General features: G+C 38.4%; 1 protein-coding gene across 10 annotated transcripts in view; it reads right to left on the bottom strand.

The window, feature by feature from the left end:
* PLEKHA5 (pleckstrin homology domain containing A5) overlaps positions 1 to 20,516 on the bottom strand; it is a 260,867-nt gene that overhangs the window by 68,256 nt on the left and 172,095 nt on the right. For all 10 annotated transcript variants that reach the window (XR_002090877.2, XR_002090876.2, XM_019489461.2 and 7 more), the window contains 3 exons: positions 15,194 to 15,266; positions 9,744 to 9,844; positions 8,655 to 8,770 (listed from right to left, as the gene is read on the bottom strand). Coding sequence is in view for 8 of the 10 variants with exons in the window: in XM_019489461.2 (XP_019345006.1) it covers positions 8,655 to 8,770; positions 9,744 to 9,844; positions 15,194 to 15,266 (290 nt within the window). In the remaining 2 variants the exon portion in view is untranslated. The remainder of the gene's footprint in view (positions 1 to 8,654; positions 8,771 to 9,743; positions 9,845 to 15,193; positions 15,267 to 20,516) is intronic.

The following is a 20,516-nucleotide window of genomic DNA, read 5'->3' as shown; positions in this document are numbered from 1 at the left end:
CAGGGACTGGGATATCCCACCTACCAGAGGTAGGGACAATCTCAGGAATAGCTGTCAGGCCTTCCGTCTGTGCAGACGTAGTTAGGGATCTTCTGGAAGGGCTAGACATTTTTAAATCTGCAGGTCCAGATGCCCTCCACCCAAGGGTGTTGAGGGAGCTGGCAGGGGTCATCGTGGAGCCTTTGGTCCAGCTGTATGAGCATTCGTGGTCATCTGGCCAGGTGCCAGGGGATTGGAAACTGGCTAATGCGGTCCCTATTTTTAAGAAGGGGAGGAAGGAGGACCCAAGTAATTATAGGCCTGTAAGCCTCACCTCGGTGCTCGGGAAGCTCTTGGAGAGGATCATCAAGGAGCTTATCTGTGGGAGGCCTGCAGGGGAGATCATGCTCAGGGGCAATCAGCATGGGTTCATCAAAGGCAGGTCCTGCCAGACCAACCTGATTGCCTTTTACGACCAAGTAACTAAATCCTTGGATGATAGTGTCGCCGTGGACGTAGTCTTTCTAGAGACTTTAAGAAGGCCTTTGACACTGTCTCTCACCCCAGCCTCATCAATAAATTAAGTGACTGCGGCATTGATGCCTGCACAGCTGGATGGGTAAAAAATTGGCTGATGGGGTGCACCCAGAGAGTAGTGGTGGACGGGTTGTACTCAACCTGGCGAGATGTGAGCAGTGGGGTACCGCAGGGCTCAGTCCTTGGGCTCGCACTGTTTAACATCTTCATCAGTGACTTGGACGAGGGGGTGGAAAGCACGCTGTCCAAGTTTGCTGATGACACTAAGATGTGGGGCAAGGTGGACACACTTGAAGGGAGAGAGAGGCTGCAACTAGATTTAGACAGACTACAAAAGAGGGCAGACGAGAACAGGATGGGGTTCCACATAGACAAATGCAGGGTGCTGCACCTTGGGACAAGGAATCCACAGCATACATACAGGCTGGGGAGTTCCCTTCTTGAAAGCACAGCCATTACTGACTCCAAGATGAACGTGAGCCACCAATGCCAGACTGCAGCCAGCAAGGCCAGCCATACCTTGTCATGCATCCAAAGGTGCATCTCAAGCAGATCTAGACAGGTGATACTCCCCCTCTATGCAACTTTGGTCAGGCCGCAGTTGGAGTACTGCGTGCAGTACTGGACACCACACTTCAAAAGGGATGTGGCCAGCCTGGAGAGGGTTCAGAGGAGGGCCACCCCCTTGGTGAGAGGGCAGCAGGACAGGCCCTACAAGGAGAGACTGAAGGACCTGAACCTGTTCAGCCTCAGCAAGAGGAGGCTGAGGGGGAACCTGGTGGCTGCCTACAAGCTTATCAAGGGGGATCAACAGCAAATAGGCAGAGCTTTTTTCTCCCCAGCACCACTTGGGGTGACGAGGAAAAATGGTCATAAGCTGATGGAGAATAGGTTTAGGTTGCAGATCAGAAGGAAATATTTTACAGTTAGGGTGGCCAAAATCTGGAACCAACTTCCCAGGGAAGTGGTCCTCGCCCCTATCTTGGGCATATTCAAGAGGCGGTTGGACGATCACCTGTCTGGGGTCTTGTGAACCCAGCATTCATTCCTGCCTGTGGCAGGGGATCAGGCTAGATGATCTGTTCAGGTCCCTCCTGACCCTAGCTAGTATAAAACTATGAAACTTACTGGTAGGAATGCTAAATTTCAAAAACAAATTGACACATTGGTACAGTGGGGTTAAGTCCTGCTTCAAAAGGTTGTATATAAATCATTTGGGACTGGATTTTGCCTGCAAGTTATCTTGGGGACCAGACACAATATAGATACAGTACTTTAAGATGCCACTCCACCCACCTGAGAAGCAGGTATGTTAACTTTGGCAAACAGCCACACTAACATGGTTAAACTGCTCCTGATACGCAAGCTAGCTTCTTTTAAGGTTTGTCTATGTAGCTAACTTAAGAATTCTAAATAGTGATTTATTCCCTGATATTCAAGACAAGCTTAAATATGGAAAAAGTACAGATACCAGTTAATTTTTATTCTATTTTTTTTTTTTTTTTTTTTTACCATCTCTTAATTTCTGGCCTGGTTCTGACAGCCCACTGAAATCAACAAAAACAAACAGTTAAGTTCACTATTAAATCATATTATTAGTAAATGATACTGGTATTAAGAAACTGGCAATCAACCTGCTGATAACCACCTCATACCAACTGCTACTGCACCAAATCACCCCAGGCTGCAATGCTATAGCTTTTCACTAAACTTGCAGTGACATCATTTTGAATGAATCAGATGTTTTACCCATCTTCAGAGGTTGTCTCAGATCACATTTTCTGAGTGAAAAGTTTAAATGGGCTCCTGATTGATTAAAATGTTTTGGGTTAATTACTTGCAGTAGGCCCCTAAAGACATTATTGTACTTGGATCTGCTATTTAAAAGAAAAAGCCAAAACTATTTAGCTAGGAGCAATTATAATTAAGTCTGTGGAGCAAAACAGATTTAACAGAAGTGAATGCATCTAACATTAAAGCACACACTCAATGCTCTACTTAAGAACATATCACATTATTTAATTCTTGATATAATTTTTTCAAATACTGGGATAAGCACAGCAAGGAAAGAAGCCACAATTGGCATTTCATTCAATTATAAATCAACAAGAAGGGTTTTTTTCCCACTACATATATAAAATGTGGTATCATGAGCCCTTTTCACCAAATTAATCACTATATGGCAGTGAATGACAATCTGGACCCGGCCTGGGGTTTCAGGAGAAATTTATGAAAGATTCTCCACTATCATTAGCTCTTAGCAGGACTTATCACCAAACTCATACCCTCAACCTAAGTTATTAATCATTCAAAATCAATTATTCAGGAAGGAAATGGATATCTAACTACCTCAAAATTTCAGTTTTGTTATGCTGGCTTTAAACAGGGAAGTAACATTATTTTAAGGTACACCTGGATAACAAGGAATACTTAAGTAAGTTTTCTCATGAAAACTTTTATACTCTAAAACATCCCACTTGAATTCTAACACTGGAATTATTTAAATCTGAAACATGCAATTTGACAAGCTACAGGCTTTAGGAATGAATGTAACTGCAGAATGCTGATATTAATGAAGTACCTACACTACAAAATTTGAGAGATGATACTGCTGCATTATACAGTTGTATTGGTGGGAAATTTCATCAGAAAACAAGGAGCAAGTTTTGCAACATTACCTTACATAAATAGCGAGAGAGCATCTGATCTCTTAGAAAGCCTATCTAATATACCTAAAGTAAAAGCTTAATTTTAAAAGTTACATTTAGAATTCAGAGACCTCATACCTAGAAAAAAAAACAGGAATGAAACACAAGGACATTGATTATGCGATTCAACCAAGAACATTTTATCCCTTATGCTATGGGATATAACATTAGGTCACTTAAGAATGCAATACTTAACACTTAACAGATTTTCTAAGGGATGCAACAGTATTTATTTTATGGTTTGTGGGTAAGATCATATCCTGTTAAACAGGACTGCTTTGATGGCCAAAAGATTGATTCTTCAGAAACAGATGTCTGTTTTTTTCTGGTTATAACCAAAGGAAATAAAAGCCTAAGAGATTGCTAGTCTTGAAAATCAAGTAATCACTTCAAGACTACTGGTGTGGCTTTTCAAAGGTCTCAAGTTTATTTTGCCTGTTAGGACTACAGAATCATGCCCTAGCAGTAACTGTCAATATATTCACACTTCTAAGGTTAAATCTTGCAACCCTAACACAGACAAAGCTGGGATGAAAACCAAAACCACATGCAAGACACTCATACCCATTCTTTGAGGGTCTGCCCCCAAATTTCCACAGCATACAGTCTTCCCATGGTCTTTAGCCCTTCCCTGCATCTACCACTTCCATAAATGTATACATAATATCATATGGAGACACCAAAGAGAAAGAGGAGGACTGATTTAGAAGTCCAAAGCGCAACCACCTTTAACCCAAACACTTTCAAGAGATTTAGTCGCATTCTGCTCTGAAGGCAGACAGAATTAGACTCTCAGTCTGTCTGTACCCCCGGGTTGGCTGGAAGAATGATTATATGTTAGTATACTGGAAATAAGTTCTACTTTATTCTGCACTAAACTGGACCTAAAATTTGGGACAGAGCGCCCTCTCACCTCAATAGGTTTCTTGATAAGTGATAATGTTGAAATTCTGTAGGCTCGAAATTCTGTAGATTTTTTAGTGATTTGTATGAAAATGGATAATGCAGTATTTCATTTGAGGGTTATTTTGATATTACATTTAAATTTATTTTATAGGTTCCCCAACATTTTCAATGTGTTCTAAATATTAGTTAAAAATCTAATTATCTTTTATTTTTATCAAGCAAAAACAAGACATGTTGATAGCTGGAATAGAAACACTGGGCACCCAGAAGTCATCTGAGGCTATTTGCTGACAACTTTTAGTGAGCAGGGTGTACTTTAAAAAACAGAATAGGGAATCTGGATTCCTTGCTTTGTTACTTGGCAAACCTTGATGGGAACTAGCCACGAATGGTTTATATAGCAACAGATTACACAGTATCCCCAGTGTTAAGATTACGCTATTAACTTAAAAACTACCATTTCAGCTGTTATCATTTGACGTCAGAGCTGACATCTCAATGAGAAGCTTGGGAATACTTTACCATATTCTTTCAGTTTCCACAGGGTAACTTTTCATTTCTTTTTTTTTTTTAAAGTACCACCTTTAAAATAATGCATACTTTAACACTTCTTTTAACTGATATATATACTTTGGTTTCACAGGGCTTACTTGAGATTACTCACTTCATCCATTAATATACTGCTAGATTATCCATGATGAACCCAAACAAGACTCATTTATCCTTAAATGAAAATAATCTGTCCATCTATAAATGGTTTCAGTTACCTACAATATACAGTAGAAGGACTGATTTTAGGGATCAAGCCTGGAAACAGTTTACCTAGATAAGAGTGCCTCTCTCCAGGGCAGACTCACATTTAAGGTGTAACATCTCTCAAAATGCTCTCCAAGAGACAAACAGAAGAAGTCTCTAAATTATATAACTGCTTATTGTTCTTGCTCAGTTTTTGTTTTTACTTTTCCTTCAGAAATAAAATATTGACATTGAAAGGATAGCTAAAATTTGGCCTGCCTTTTTTTATTCCTTTAGATTACAACTTGTTAGTAATTTTGAGCATACATTTTTGTACAACATTACTTGGCACTGAAATTAAAACATTGTTAACTTGCACAGAGGACACAGAATAATATTTTCCTATTAATCTATTTTAATAATCTGCCTGGTGCAAAAAACAGCAAGTCAGTAATTACTAATGCATAGTTCAGATACAGTAGATGAGATAAAAGTAGAAGTTCAGACCTTTTCCTCTTTTAGTTAGACTTAAAATTTAATAGCCTATATATACTGAACTGTTGCAGTCATCCCTGTAATTCCTTCCAACTGCTACAAGTAAAAGTAAAAATGCTTATAATGGAAAGGCTCTCAAAATATTACTACCTATTACATCATAATGCCTTCAAAATACTGTCAGTATCACTGTTCAGACCATTCTTAATACACTTCGTAATTTTGTCAGTGCACTGATTGAAGCAAGGACACAAGAATCTTGAAGCTGGAATAAATCAACAGCGTGTTTAATATACCATGTGTGTGTTGCATTGGGCTTTTCTGCCCCATCTTTCTGTAGACAATGTCCCTTCTTTCTTGGTCCCTCATTTACCAATTTTTTTTCTATGAAATTTCCCATCATCATTACCAATGAATTAAATCCAATGATGGCAACACCAGTTTTGGCAAGGCATCAGTAACCACCAATGTTCCAATTTCCCCGTCGCTGAAAAAAACGTAGAAACTTAAAAGCTCACAACCATCATGAGGTTCTCATCATAGTTACCATGATAAAGCTCAACCACTGGCAATAAGAATGGAAGATATGAGAGAAAAAAATCTTAATATAGGGACAAGCAATGAAGAATATCACCAAAGCTCCTGGAAACACTGTACAGGTTTCCCCCACATAATGCGGGTTCTGTATGCGCGAATTTGCTCTTATGTGATGACCCTTTTTATACCAAAAATTCATTATACGCGAAGTAAATTCACACTTTCGTGATTGGTATGGCGGAAGCCCACAGACAGCTGCCTTGTGCAGTGCATTGTGGGAGTGACACCATAGACAGAGGAAGAAAAAATTATTTGTGGGGGGGGCAGGGGGGCGGGTAAGCCAGGTGGAGGTGCCTGGGCTGGGCTGCAGCACCGGCCCCTGCAGCCCAGCTTAGTCAGTACAGCACCTCGGGAGCCATAAGCTATGAAGCCACCCAGCAGCCACAACTGTGATGGTTGCTCAGGGCAGCTGATGCCTGTGCTTTTGAAGTTACAGCTGTACTTGTGTGTACTATCTGCTGTTGGTGAGTACCAAAATTATCTTGTAACAGTGGTAGAAATGGGTCTGGGGGTCAATACAGTTGAGATCTTGGAATGTATCCCTATTTCTTACATTGTAAAAGTGGGTTCCTTTTACTGGAATTCGAGTTATGTTCCGTTTTCCAGGAACGCATGTACAGCATAAAGTGAGGGAAATCATTTGAAATAATTTTTTCAGCACTGGTCTGAAGTACAAAAGTTTAAACTCCAACCCAGAAAATGCTACATCACAACTAGGGGTGCACCAATAGAGATTTTGGGGGCCAACAGCGATAGCCAATATTTAAAGGAGGCATATCGGCCAATACCAATCCAATATCCGATACAGCTGCCTCCAGATGGAAAGTCCAGAAAAGTGGAAAGGGAGGGGGAGGGAAAAGGCATGGGAGGCAGATCAACACTCCCTGTGGTGAGGGAGAGGGCAGGGGTAGGGGCTGCCAGTTGGGGCAGGGAGGGGCTGTAGGACCAAGGCGCGGCTCGTGGGGTGGAGGCAGCTCCCGCTGCTGCTTGCACCCTGGGAGGGTGGGGGGGCGCATGCCCCCAGATCTGTGCAGAGCAGGCCAGGCTGCAGCTGTGGGGTGGAGCCAGAGCCAGTGCTGCACAGGGCTTTTCTCCCGAGGTTGGGCTTGGAGCGGGCTCCGGGGGTGCTGGGAACAGGCTACAGCCACCCCAAATTTCACTGCAGCTCTGCTCCCAGCCCCGCACCACCACCCGGTACAGCCCCAGCTGAACGCCCCGCCTTCACCCAAGCGCTGAGAAAAGCTGTGGCTGTGCCAGGCAGTGGCGGCACAGGGCTGGAAGTGGAGCTACAGTGAAATGCGTTGGCTGCAGCCTCCTCCCAGTGCTGCTGGATCCTGCTCCGAGCCCAGTCCCCAGCAAGAAAAGCCCTGCGCAGCGCTGGCTCCATCCCGCAGCTGCAGCCCATGCCATGCCACAGATCTGGGGGCACATGCCGCCACCCCCCCCCTCCCAAGTGCAAGCAGTGGCGGCAGTACCCCCATGAGCTGCGCCTCTGCCCAGTGCCCCTCCCCCCCCACCTGGACAGCACCTTCCTCTGCCCCCTCCCTCACCACAGGGGGCATTGATCTGCCCCCGCCATGTCCCTTCCCTCCCCTTCCGACCTACCACCTAGAGGCAGTTCTCCATGCTGCTGGCTTTGCTCCATACTGCACTGCAGCTGCACGCAGCACTGACATTTATCAGCCAAATTATCGGCCCCATCAGTCCAAGGTAGACAAGTCTCTTCGTATTGGTACCAATCCGATATCAGACTGACATATTGGTGCACCTCTAATCACAACGTATCTCAAAACAAAAGAAAGAGCTATAATGTGGAAGCAACTGTGAAAAGCGGTAAACCATCACACTACGGATCCAGAGTAACTTCAAGCATCTTTCTAAACCTGTTCTGAAACCCACCACAAGCCAAATCAGTTATTAAATGGTAACTAGTTATTTGAGCCACCAAAGTCAATGACTGGATATATTACTAGCCACACCGTTCCACTGTGTGCTATTGGTCAAAGAAACTGGTACACACCAACCACACTAGCTTGAAGAGCTACTTAGGGTTAAGAGTGAACAGTTCATCTTCTTACCATATTTATTCATACACCACAGGTACCTTTTCCCCAAAAAATCAGCCCTCCAAAACTGAGGTGTGCATCTTGAGCAGGGAAGCTGATTTCCTTTTCTTGAACAGAAGCATGGAGGATTAGATGTATGGAGAGGTTGTGCTGCAAGAAGTCTGTCCCTTCTTTCTGGGATATCAAATAACCAGGGATGGAGTCCAACACGATCCCTGGTACTGAACTTCCATTTAGGCAGCAGCTGCAAAAGGGTCTGATGCTGCCTGCTTGCTATCTCAGGGAGAAGAGGCAGCCATTTTACAGAACAACCTTGCTGTAAAAAAGCCATCTCTAAGGTTTTTTTTGTTTTGTGTTTTTGTTTGTTTGTTTTTTTACAAGTGGCCTTCCAAAAAGTGGGCGTCTCTCTTATTTGGGAGCATGTGGTATGTGAGAAAATACAACATTTTGGAATTTTATACATTAAGAATATACCTCACAAAGCTATTCTCCCATCTGGAGACCTCCATAAAACTACCCAGGTTTCACCTTAGCTGCCTGACTTTAGATTGTAAGCCACATTTAATCAAACAAATGAATGGAATTGAACCCAAGTGACACGCTATTCCTTTGGTTTGTCAACCTATATTACCTTTTCACAGGTTCTGTCTGCACAAGTGCTGCATCTGTCATGGCTTTCATCCACAACTCCATTTCCTTCCCTGTATCTGTGCAGAAATAATAGGTCCTCATGTTTGGATGGGCTGCCTGATTGGAAATGACACGGTCAAAAATAAGGTTCTGTAAAAGAAAAAGAGAAATACCATTATTATTTGTACACTCTGTAATCTTTACTTTATTTTTAGGTTTATTAAAATAATATAATTTCTAGAACATAATTTATATAGGAACAAATGTAAATGTAATGAACTTTTAGGTTTTTCTTTTAGTGCAATTATATTAACAAATAAATTGGCTAGAAATTTATTATCACTGTTACTTCTTTGATAATGCATCTTGCTTCATCTCTTTGTATTTCCTTTAGCTATCAAAAAACCCAATACTGATTGCTATAAAACACAAATGTTCAGTATAGAAACAGAGTTGTACACTTCTATAATTTAAACAGTATAGTAAATTTTAATCTGTATTTACCTTTATAATTCTCAGTGGTGTATAGCTCAACAGTCATTAAGAACAGCCAAAAGTAGTTAATGAAGCCAAAATATGAAATTCCATGTTGGGAGAAAAATGATTAAATTATGATTAAAACATTTACCAAACAACATTTATAACAAAATATTGAGCCTGATACTGTGAGTAAAGTACTAAAATAATATGTCAATTGCTTTTATCCATCAACAGGATAGCAAATGCATGTGTGCCCTAACCAAAAAAGGACCAACGAAGCACTTATTAAGACCTGAAAATATATCCAGCTATGAAGTAAGATTGCAGTTCTATGATACCAAGGTATGCTTATAAAGAGCAGTGAACTAAAAATAAAGGACTTGCTAAGAAATGAAATATACCTTGTTAACTCCTTTTTCAAGTCAAACAATTATGCATGCCTGCCTTCACAACAAACACATAGTCCTACTATATTTATGGATCAAGTGCATACAGTACCATGCAAAGCCAATCTCAGAGGCAGTTTCTATCTATCTTGCATAAATATATAATAAAGAAATGGTCTCAACTCCAGGCTATTTATGCCAAAATAAAAATGGATAAAGCTTACCTTAAAAGCATATTTACGGTTAATATGATCCTCAGGAGAAAGCACAGCTATCTGAAAACTAGGTAGAAGTATGCTCCCCAATATTCCCTCTTCTTTCTCATCTAAAAAGATATAACATTTGCTTAGATTAACAAATATTCCTATATAGTCAGACACATTTCCTCTCTTCCTTCACATCTACTGATTTTCTACTGAAAATCAAAAAAGCATTTGACTTGATTCAAGAGCTGACAACAGATGATCAACTTTGAGAGAGGATACTAAAAAGAATGCTACTCCTCACAAGTCATAGTTACGTTCTTGAAAAATGCGACTTTAAGCAAAATGGTGTTAAGTGAATCCAATTACATCACAGTAGTTACCTACTAGCAGGCAGAGGCCAAACAATGTTACAACCAAACACTGCATGACTTTAAACAAGTATGTTCTCTAATAGATCAGTGATATAGTAACAAAATAACCTTAGCCAGGATGAGGTTAAGTGAAGAGTACCTGTAGTACAACATCTCCTTTCTGTGGCTTCAGCAGGAGAAAGAGAGAGGACTAGGCGGTTGGTGCACAGGGGCAGTGGACTAGGTTTCAGAATCAACCAGGAAACCAGTTGAGAGTGGCTCTACATGCAACCAGTTCTATAGCTGGTTTGGCACAAAACAGTCTTAACTGGCCACTCTTCTTCTATGGCCACATGAAGACAGTTTCACCTGGGAGAGTTGCTGCTCTCCCAGGAGAATCCCTGAGCATATAGATATTCAGGACTCTTATGCTAGAGTAAGATGGCCACTCCTGGGGAAAAATAACTTGGGAACAACCAGGGTTAAATCACTCCAGGGAGTTTTCTCCTGGGAGGGTGAATGTTTGTGCACATTCTATGCCTCCCACTATGTACATATCCTACCCAGCCTCTCTGGGCTTTGCTGTGTCCCACATCATACTAAAATTAGTCAGACCAGGCCTTCCCTTTGGGAAACCAAAGACTATTTGCTGTGGGGGGAGAGGGGGGAACATTTTTAAATAAATAATTTGCTAACCAAAAGTATGGAAAATTCCTTTTTTTCTCTGAATATATGTATTAAACTCAAACAATAATCTCTATCACTGAAGTGGAAAATAGGATTTTAATCCTGCTTTAACTACATTTCTCAACATTAACTTAACTATGAAGTCACTAACGCTCCTGCAACAGAAGGGAGCCATTGCGAGTACTGGAGAAAAATCAAAGCTAAAGAACCTGCAGTTAACATGACTTCCTAAACTTGTATTTTTTCAGTGGAAATGTATCTTAAAGGGACAGAAACACGAGCATGTATTATGCCAAAGTGGATTACAGCATTCACATGCAATGCACAGAGGAAGAGTTCTGGATATGTGCCTTTAACTACAACTGTGAAGCACAATGATAGCACTTTTCTAAGCTCAACATGCAGCCTGCAAGGTAAACTGCAACAGAACAACTGTGCCATCAGATGGCCAAATATAAACCTTTTATAAAAGTGTGTGCAAGGTATCTTCTGCACACTGTTTCTTTGGAGATGAACATTTTAACAACACAGACATATAAATGATTACAGGGCAGACAGGACTGCTTAGGTATTTTATTAAGAGATTCATCATGGAAAAAGGAATAAAAAGCCAGCAATAGGTATTTCTAAATTTACTTTATTTTTAATTATTTACTTTCATTCCCTATTCTTGAGAGGTAATGTTTCTAAAATCTATGATATGAAGACAAATGGTGACAGAGAAAGACATGGAATCAGATTCTCTCTCTGCTTTGCTTCTCATGTAATCATTTATACTAGTATTAAATGAAGTCCAGGAATCCAAAAAGGTTTATGCATGTCGATTACCCCACTGAAACCACTACGGCAATACGAGTACTCCAATTTACAAATGTTTACAGGATCAATGCCATAGGACAAAGGAATGCAGAAGTGAAAAATAGAAGAAAACCAATCATCTGACTCAGTGAAAAAGGAACCACTTCCAGTCTACTGTTTATTCAGTACAACTGGCCAACTAAAATGAGAGCAAAAACATAACTTTTAAACACTGGTCTTTTGCAAACATTTGCTTATCTTTCCCAATTATTGATATTAGATTAGATTATTAGCATATTATATTAGAAGACTGAAGGTTTCAAATCCCGTATAACATAACAGGATTTATGCTTGCTATACTTACATTCCTTTAAAGTGTTAACTTGCTATATAGTATAGGCACACCTATAGTATACACTAGGCAGATAACATTCTAACAAAGAATCGCTCTCATGAACTGTTTAGTTTTATAAAGAAAGTTAAATCTAGGCACAAAAAGCTAAAGCTGACACATTAATTTGATGTCACAACCTGTTCTGAAATCTAATTATGCATTTAATAAAAGCATAATTGAATGCAATTTACTAAGTCAATCTTAATTGTTTTTCCAGGTACTGTATTGCTATTCACAACCCATCTCATGTTTGCACCCTAAAGCTTTGCTAATTATAAAACATTGCCCATAATAAATGTTTGAACTTCAATGCTAGCGACAAAAAAAAAAATCTAAACAACAACAAGCTTCAGCCCCCTGATATTGCTGAAGCTTAATGAACTACAGGGAGCTATATATTGGCAACATGAAAGAACTGTCTTAAATCCACGTAAAAACTGGGGTTTTTTTGGTTCCCAAAAGTCCATTAAACTCCAAGAAGCTACCTTGTACAGCAGTTGTTACAGAAGCCAGGCCTTTACTGAATAATAAGCATTGCACTTGATATTAGACTACAGATTACTGCTACTGCTAACTGCCTTTTTTTGTTTTTGTTTTTGTTTAACGAATACAAATGGGAAGTGCTGTCTTGATTAAATAAAAAATAGTAACAGGGTTGGCCTTGCAGATACTCTTGAATAACCTACTTTCTACTTTTGAAAGCAACAGAAATAAACATGTATCCCTTGATAAACACTTAACTATGCTCCTGGACATTTTCTCTCCATACTGAAGAATGCAGAATAATCCTTCAAAACACAACTGAGTTTTTTTCCTTCACTGGTGTGCTTGGAGACATTTTTTTTTTTTAGCTAGATTAAACTTTGACTTGTTTTCCACAGGCAAGTCTTATTCACTACTACCACATTCATTATTCATACTGTTAAGCAGAACAGCTGTGTTTCGAGGCCTAGGTTTCTTTGCTAGGGGAACATTGGTGCATTCCATTTTAAGACTTCTAAATTCTGTTTCCTAGCATATGACTTTTTTCTATATATGCCCCCTGCATTCATCTTTATTTATATGCAGGGTATGAATAATATAACAAAAAAAATGGAGAATCTTTTCTTCTTCAGTAAGATGTTTTATTTGTTAAAATACCTTTTCTGTATGCTAAAGCAGTCATTCTTTTATCTCCAGAGAAAAAGATAAACAGTAAACTCCAAGCAGTGAAAATTTACACTGAAATCAGTTTTCTTTTTATCCTTAAATTAGGATTAGGCATTACTTTTTAAGATGGTAAAATTTCTGAATAAACCATATCAAGCTTTACCAATTGGTATTACAATCAGAGACAACCACAAATATTGTTTGCAGTCTAACAATACTTTTCTCCCCCTCCCCACCCACCCTTTTTCATCTGAGTCCTCAAATAAGATAGCATTATGCTAGGGAAAGAACTTCAATGGATAAGGTTTACATTTGTATTTTTAATAACCATTTCTAATACCTTTAAGCCACTGCTGAAACACCTGTTATTTTGAGTACATCTGCTTTAACTATCTCCCAGTAATGGAACTATCAGTTATAGGAAGCTTCAGTTTCTAACTGTATCCAATTTAGACAACCATGTTTGCATTTCTGTTGTTTTTACCAAACATAAGATTCACACTTTAATTTAGTAAAACATTAGCAATACAGAGCTCTGAATGTATAGTTTATTTACTGTTTAATATTCTAGACCAACCAAGCAGCCCATGATTTCTCCTACTACAACTAAAATAATTTCTTTTTTTGGAATATTATGGGTGAAAAGTCTCAAGAACTTCCTTAAAGTAGGGTAGGCCTCACAAGAAAAAACAAAGAATATGAACTGGCCACTTAGCTAAATGCAATGTAATTGCAGCTCAACCAATGTCTCCATGACTGAAATTACAGCGTCTCACCAAGTACACTAATTTCAACTTGGCAGTGGTTTATTCAGTAACATATAATTTTTTCGGGCAAGATAATGAAAGCATGATGACTCTCTTCCAAAAATTTAGAATTTGTAAACTGATAAGAGGTACAAGAACAAAGCTTTCATGCTTGAAAACTTAACTTACCTCAACTGGCATGGATGTGTACTACGTTTTTTAAGACAAGGACTATTTTCACTCAAAATAAATTGAAAATGCCATACTACCACTGTCATTGCCAGAACTGCTAATCAGTTTTGAGTATCTAGATTGTGGCTTGCTCCTCTTTCATGAGAAAGCATAAGCCACGTACTTCATACTGACTTTTTTAATTTAATAAGTTCCTGGTTCTTATTTCACCAAAACCAACAGAAGTGGCAGATAGAAATACTACTTATGCTGCTATAACCTTCTGGATGAAACTTTGCCACTAATTTACTTATCTGTAAATAAGTATAATTTACTTATCTGCCCTGCTCTTTGATTTCCTTCCACTCTTCTTGAAAGTGTTGCTACAGTGGCTACTTCTAATTGAGTTGGATGTCTTTTCATATTGTAAAATAAATACAATATGGTAGATATGCCAGATTCAAGTATTCTCTGAAGGGCACCATAGTCAATAACATTTCATTATGTGAAGATCTCAGCATTCTTACAAAAAGGTTTTTCACAAATCCACACTGTTGGAAGTCCTGTAGAGCAGAATTAAAGTTTGCTAGTAGGGCAGGGGCTACATTTTTAGATTTAAAAAAAATCAGCACAAACTTCTATTTGCGAGAAATTGGAAAATACACCTCATGGATGCCAAGTGAATATTCTACAAGAGTTGTTTAGGTTCCAGAAAAGCCTTTAGCACCTCCATTCTCTTCCATCCCAAAGCTCAGAGTCTGTACCCTCTTTCATTCTCTGTTCAACCTTACATAGTCAGTTAAATTTTTTGCAGTGGAAGTCAAACTACTTTTTGGTGCATCTTAGTAGGAAACTCAAATAAGCAATAAATTGCTCTCAGAGGGGTGAAGTATTTGTATCTATAGTGTACATATGTGCCCTACTTGTCTGAGAAAAATATGACCCATGCTGTTAACAACTGAACAGTTGTGGAAAGTGCAGCTAGTTCTATTAACTTGATCTTAAATGCCAAGTTAAACCAACAGCTTCTTTTTTTCCTTCTCAGAAGAGAAGAAAAGTAATTATTTTAAACATGTAGTTGCAGCCAAGGGAAAGGGAGGAAGAAGGTGAGATTAGCCAAATTAATCATAATGAGATAATTATTTTTTCCTTGATTTCCAGTGTTCAACTTACCTCTGTAATAGAATAGACACAGATCAGAAAGTACAAACCACCGTTTCTTCCACAGCTTCATTCCAGTACTATCCTGCATTTAATCAAAGTATACAAATAAGCATTTCTGGACAATCAAGAATTAATAGTTTACACTGAGAACTGGTATACTTTTTTTTTTTTTTTAAATTGTGAAGCTGTGCTATCTAGTTATTATCTTGACTAAGTGCACTGGCATTCAAAACACAGATGATAATCCAGAAAATACAGTTCCTCTGACTGAAAAGTAAATTAAATGCAAGTCTATTATTTTAAGAAGCTAAATAAAAGCAATTCATTGTGAATAGGAAGGAGGAAAAAGACATATACATATTTTAAATGGAGCTATAAAATATAAGCTAATACCTGAAAAGCTATCCTTACCCTTTGTTGCCTTTTATATCAAGAGTCTGCCAAACTCCATCCTCCATGACTACGTGCACAAATAAAGCAAGTTTCTCTTCAACACAAGTTTATTCCTAAAGCAATTTCATCTGCTTTTATGTTTATAACCCATTGGTAATGCATTTCTCAGAACGAATGGCTGTTACCACTACTGCAGAGTAAATAAGATGAAGCTTTGCAAGTGTGCACATCTTGGTAAAATTTGATTAAATAAATAAGTTAATAATGTTCTACAAAAATAAAAGGGTGTGAGAATTTTAAGTATGCATGCAGTAAATAGGTTTTTTAAGTGATATCCAAGAAGGGTGGCCCTATGGTAAAACTCAAAGCTTTAAATATACTCAAATAACAGATGAAAAGATGTGCATGCATGCACTTTTTTCCCCTTAAGATGAGTCAGCAAATATCTTGGTGTCTCTTTTCATGTTCTCTTCCCATAGGTAAAAACAAGTATTAGCCACAGTGTAAAACCAACTTTTTCTGAATAATTTTATCTATAGTTAGCAAATCCTCTGGCACTGAACGTTTTCATAAATAGAATACCAGGCACTTTATAGCACCTTGCTTCAGTGAATTTTTAAGTGATTTACAAATATTAATGAATTAAGTCGCATAACACTGTTTGGGGTATTCAATTCCTATTTCACAGATGGAGAAGCAAGCAGAAGAAGAAATCACTTGCTCAATCAAAGTCATAAACTATGTCAATGGCAGAACTGAGATTACAAGACTCCTGAAACCCGAGACAGTGCTTTAGCACTTTAACAGATTTTAAAGTGTTTACAAAACATCTTGAATCCAAAGAATTTTTTCAACCCTCTGAAAGTCTATTAGAGGCATTTAACCTATTTAATAGGTTTAAGAAATTGTTTAAAATAGCCTCACCCATCTGCTAATCAGTGTCCAAAAGATTCCCTAAACCAGTCATGGCCAACCATTTGGCAAGTATGCCACAAATTAAAGTACATATTATGAGATAATGCCACTCTAACAATCAGCCACTGGCATGGTCCAGTACTGCCATACCCTACTAGCGTGTCATGGCAACTCTGAATTTGGTTGCACCTCCTCTGCAGCTCCTGTGGGTCCTATGACTCCTACACTCTCCCTGAGGGCTGCCTTGAACCCTGATCTCTGTACGCCCTTTAACTCAGCATCCAGAACTTGCATGCTAAACACACTAGCTCCTTATGTCACTTGTGGCACATGCAAGGCAGAGTGGCCACCGCTATCCTAAACCAGATGCAGAATTGTACAACCTGTCGGAAGTATTATGGATCTTCTTTATGTCTTTCTTTAAAATAAGAAGGGACACAGGACTGTGGAAATAATGGTTCTGGTGTTGCAAATCCTATGCTGTTTTAAAACACCTTTCCATGTACAGAATAGGTTACTATTTCTTTCCTTTTAGTTGTGGTTATATCACATTATACAACTTGATAACAAACAGTACAAGAATGAGGAGAACGTCAGCAGATTCAGGAACCAGAATTGAAAGAGTAATTGCATTCTTAGCGTACTATACAGTGAGAGAGAGTAAGCTGTATTTATTTTAATTGTAGCTTTCTGAACATAGCTTCATGGATACACAAGTATTTGGTAAGCTGACCTGGGTCACCATCATTGCGGTTACATTCACATGATGGAAATTTAGAGCATCTCTTTCCCATTTGAAATCTTCAAATGAGTTATTATCAGTTTGTGTCTAAGCCTCCTCCAACATTTACCCAGAAATTCAACAGCTGTTGTCTTTATTTGTGAATAAGATATAAATCCCTTTTTAAATTGCAAGTTCTATCTTAGTAAATAAGGAGATGACAACTTTTGGAAAAATTAGCATAATGGTATAAATTAATCTACTAATTTCTCCATAGCAAAAGTATCCTCTACTTAGAAGATTTTCATTCTTGAATATTACAATGCTAGTCGGGTGCCCCAACCTGGCAAAACGCATTACAAATCTCTTTTATCCCAAAGAAAGGATAAAACACCAGAGCATTCGATAAGTATTAATTTGTTTTAGCAACACAACTATATCCTCCTATAAAAGTGCATTACAAGGACATCTTTGCATAAAAAGTGAGAATACTGGGGTGAGAAATGCAACGGAAGTTAACTCTCTGTCTTCTTTGTATAGTCTGATTACATTGGCACACAGAGCTCTTTTAATCATCTAGGTAATCAGTTATCCTTCATGATGGTGAAATCTATCAAACATGACACGAAATCAGTATTACTTTACTGAATGGAGTTAGGGCTCTTTGGAGTTAGGGACCTTTCTGACAATGTTTTAACTATACGTAGGGCTTTTGATTTTACATCCACAGTAAAACACTAATTAAAACATTCCTGATAAAAATTAAATAAGTATTTAAAAAGGAAAAAACACTAGAAATGTTTATTTGATTCATCTTGATTTAACCCCTTTCCCATTAGACACTGTTTATATGTGGGAGTCCTTTGTTGGGTCACAATACAATACCATGTTAGGATGCAAACTTTTTAGAGGAAACATGAAAAGAAATACCAAAGGAAAAAAGACAAGAAACAGTGATATACAGGATAAGTTTGTCCAGTAATTTGTTGCAGATTTTAGCACTTTTGCTCAACAAATTAGTCAACTAAAGGCGATCTGTTTTCATTTATTTATTTTATTTATGACAATTTTGTAAGCTCAGTACATATTGTACTAGGACAGGAACAGGCTCTAGTAGAAAGAAGAATATCATGCATGTATGAAAGAGAAGAAATGGAGGAAGAGAAAAAGGAAGAGTGCTTAAGGTACGTTGACATCCCATCTGGAACGGAAACATACTTGAATTAACACTGGATTATTTCACTACACATCAGATATGCTCCTAACCACAATGGGTATTCATATGATCTGGTTTCTTTGGTTCTGTATCAGCAAAAAAAACCCAAAAAAAACAAACCAAGATTTGGTAACTAACTAGGAAAGAAAACAGTAAAATCTGACAATGCAAATTGTATGAGAACATCTCTATATAGCCATACACTTCCTCTACCATCAAAACTGTAAGATTAGGCTTTGACATACACTGGGCTCATTGTCAAAAAACAGGGCACAGGTCAACACCCATTCTCACACTTTTGTATATATTTTTACTGCAATTTTGTGCTGGGAAATGGATTTCAACAACAATGCGTGCAAATGTCAACATGCAAGGGTGGTAAGCATACATAGCAACCACTGACACTCCAACATGCAACAAACCTTTATGCTTTAAGAAAATCAAATCCTGTATCCATACATACGAGGATGCTCAACCTCTAGCCCACAGGCCAAATATGACCCACCGAGCCATAGGCATCTGGCCTGTAGGGCTCCACACGGATCGGGAAGTCTGGCCGCAGGGGACAAGTGGCAAGAAATACAGCAGCTCTCCCCCACTGCTAAATCCCCAAACCTTGAGCCTCATGCAGAAAACTGGGGATCCTTGTGGCTAGATGTGAGTGGGCCACACCCCCTTCTTCCTGCTGGGGCTGGCTCGAGCACCGTTAATTCCCCAATCCCCTCCGCGGAGGAAAAAAGTTCTAACAATATATAGTTCAGATTGGAATAGACATTCAAGAGAGGTTGCAAAATCGCTATTGTTAAAGGTTTAACAAGAAAGTAGACAAACACTGTCAGGAACTGTAGAGGTATGCATGATTCTACAAGCAGAGGGTTGAACTCAAGGATCTCTCTGCTTTCTAAGATTACAAAACTGACACAACCATCATTCAAAAGCGTCACCATGATATCAAATAAATTATCAGTTATCTAAAGCACTGCTATTAATGTTTATCTTTTCTGCAGGAGCAGCTCATTTTATTTTTGTGGTTTAAGAAACATAATTGCCCTAACAGGCAAGAACAAACAATCATGGTATTAAAAATTGGTGAAGACATTTAGCCCCTTGAAGATTACTTTATCTCCTATTAAAAAATATAGAAAAAATATGCAAGTGAAATAACTTTACTGCAAAAATACTAATGATCTCATTATCACTCTGGTAGCATGCTTTGGTAAAACTTTAAAATATCTGTTTGAAGGTAGGCTTGCCTTGGGTAGCATTATATCAGTAGTCTACTTTGTGTATTCCCCTAGCTCAGAAGTCTTGATTCAGTTTTAAGGGCTCATTACTGACTAGCACCAAGAATTAATTACCTGATCAACAAAGTGTGATAACATTCATGATAAAAATGGGCACAGCATGTAGACCTAATAATAATATTTTTTTAAAATATTTTTGTAAAATAACAAAACTAAACAAGGTTCATAGTCACTGAATGGTATCAATGCAAGGATATAAATCATTTGCATTAACAGCCTAAAGTTTAACAGTAAAGGAAAAACAACAAGTTTATCTCTAGCTTTAAATGTCATGCCTTCACATTCAAACAGGAATCTAAAAGTCCAAAAAGCCTTTCCCCCGTCACCAACAGCAAAGGTTTTTTACAGGCTGAATTTTGCCATCCTGTACCTCTGCAGAACAACAGAATGCAACATATTTTAGCAAAATAATAGTTTGAACATGACTAAAAGGGGTTAAGATCTATTTGATATGGCCAGCTTTTTCCTAGCCCAATATTTTTTCCACCTGATAAAACTAAAATTTTAAGAGGTTAGCATAAAATAAAGCAATTATTTCAGGAATACAAAACATTTTTTTTTTCCAAATAAAAAAAGTAATGCTGAGGAAAACCGAAATAAACCCATCCTTATCATGGTCCTTTATTATCCACCACAAATAGATGAATCAGGAAAGATCCACTTAAATTACAAATATCACTACTACAATCATCACATTAAGTTCAAATTATGTTTAATGTAGATAACTGATTAACAGTTTTAAGTTATAAGCCCACAAAAAGTATAGAAAACTACTGCTAAGGT

The sequence above is a fragment of the Alligator mississippiensis genome, chromosome 4 (assembly GCF_030867095.1).
Source record: "Alligator mississippiensis isolate rAllMis1 chromosome 4, rAllMis1, whole genome shotgun sequence".
NCBI classification, from domain to species: Eukaryota; Metazoa; Chordata; order Crocodylia; family Alligatoridae; genus Alligator; species Alligator mississippiensis.
This window is presented reverse-complemented; position numbering and strand designations above follow the sequence as displayed.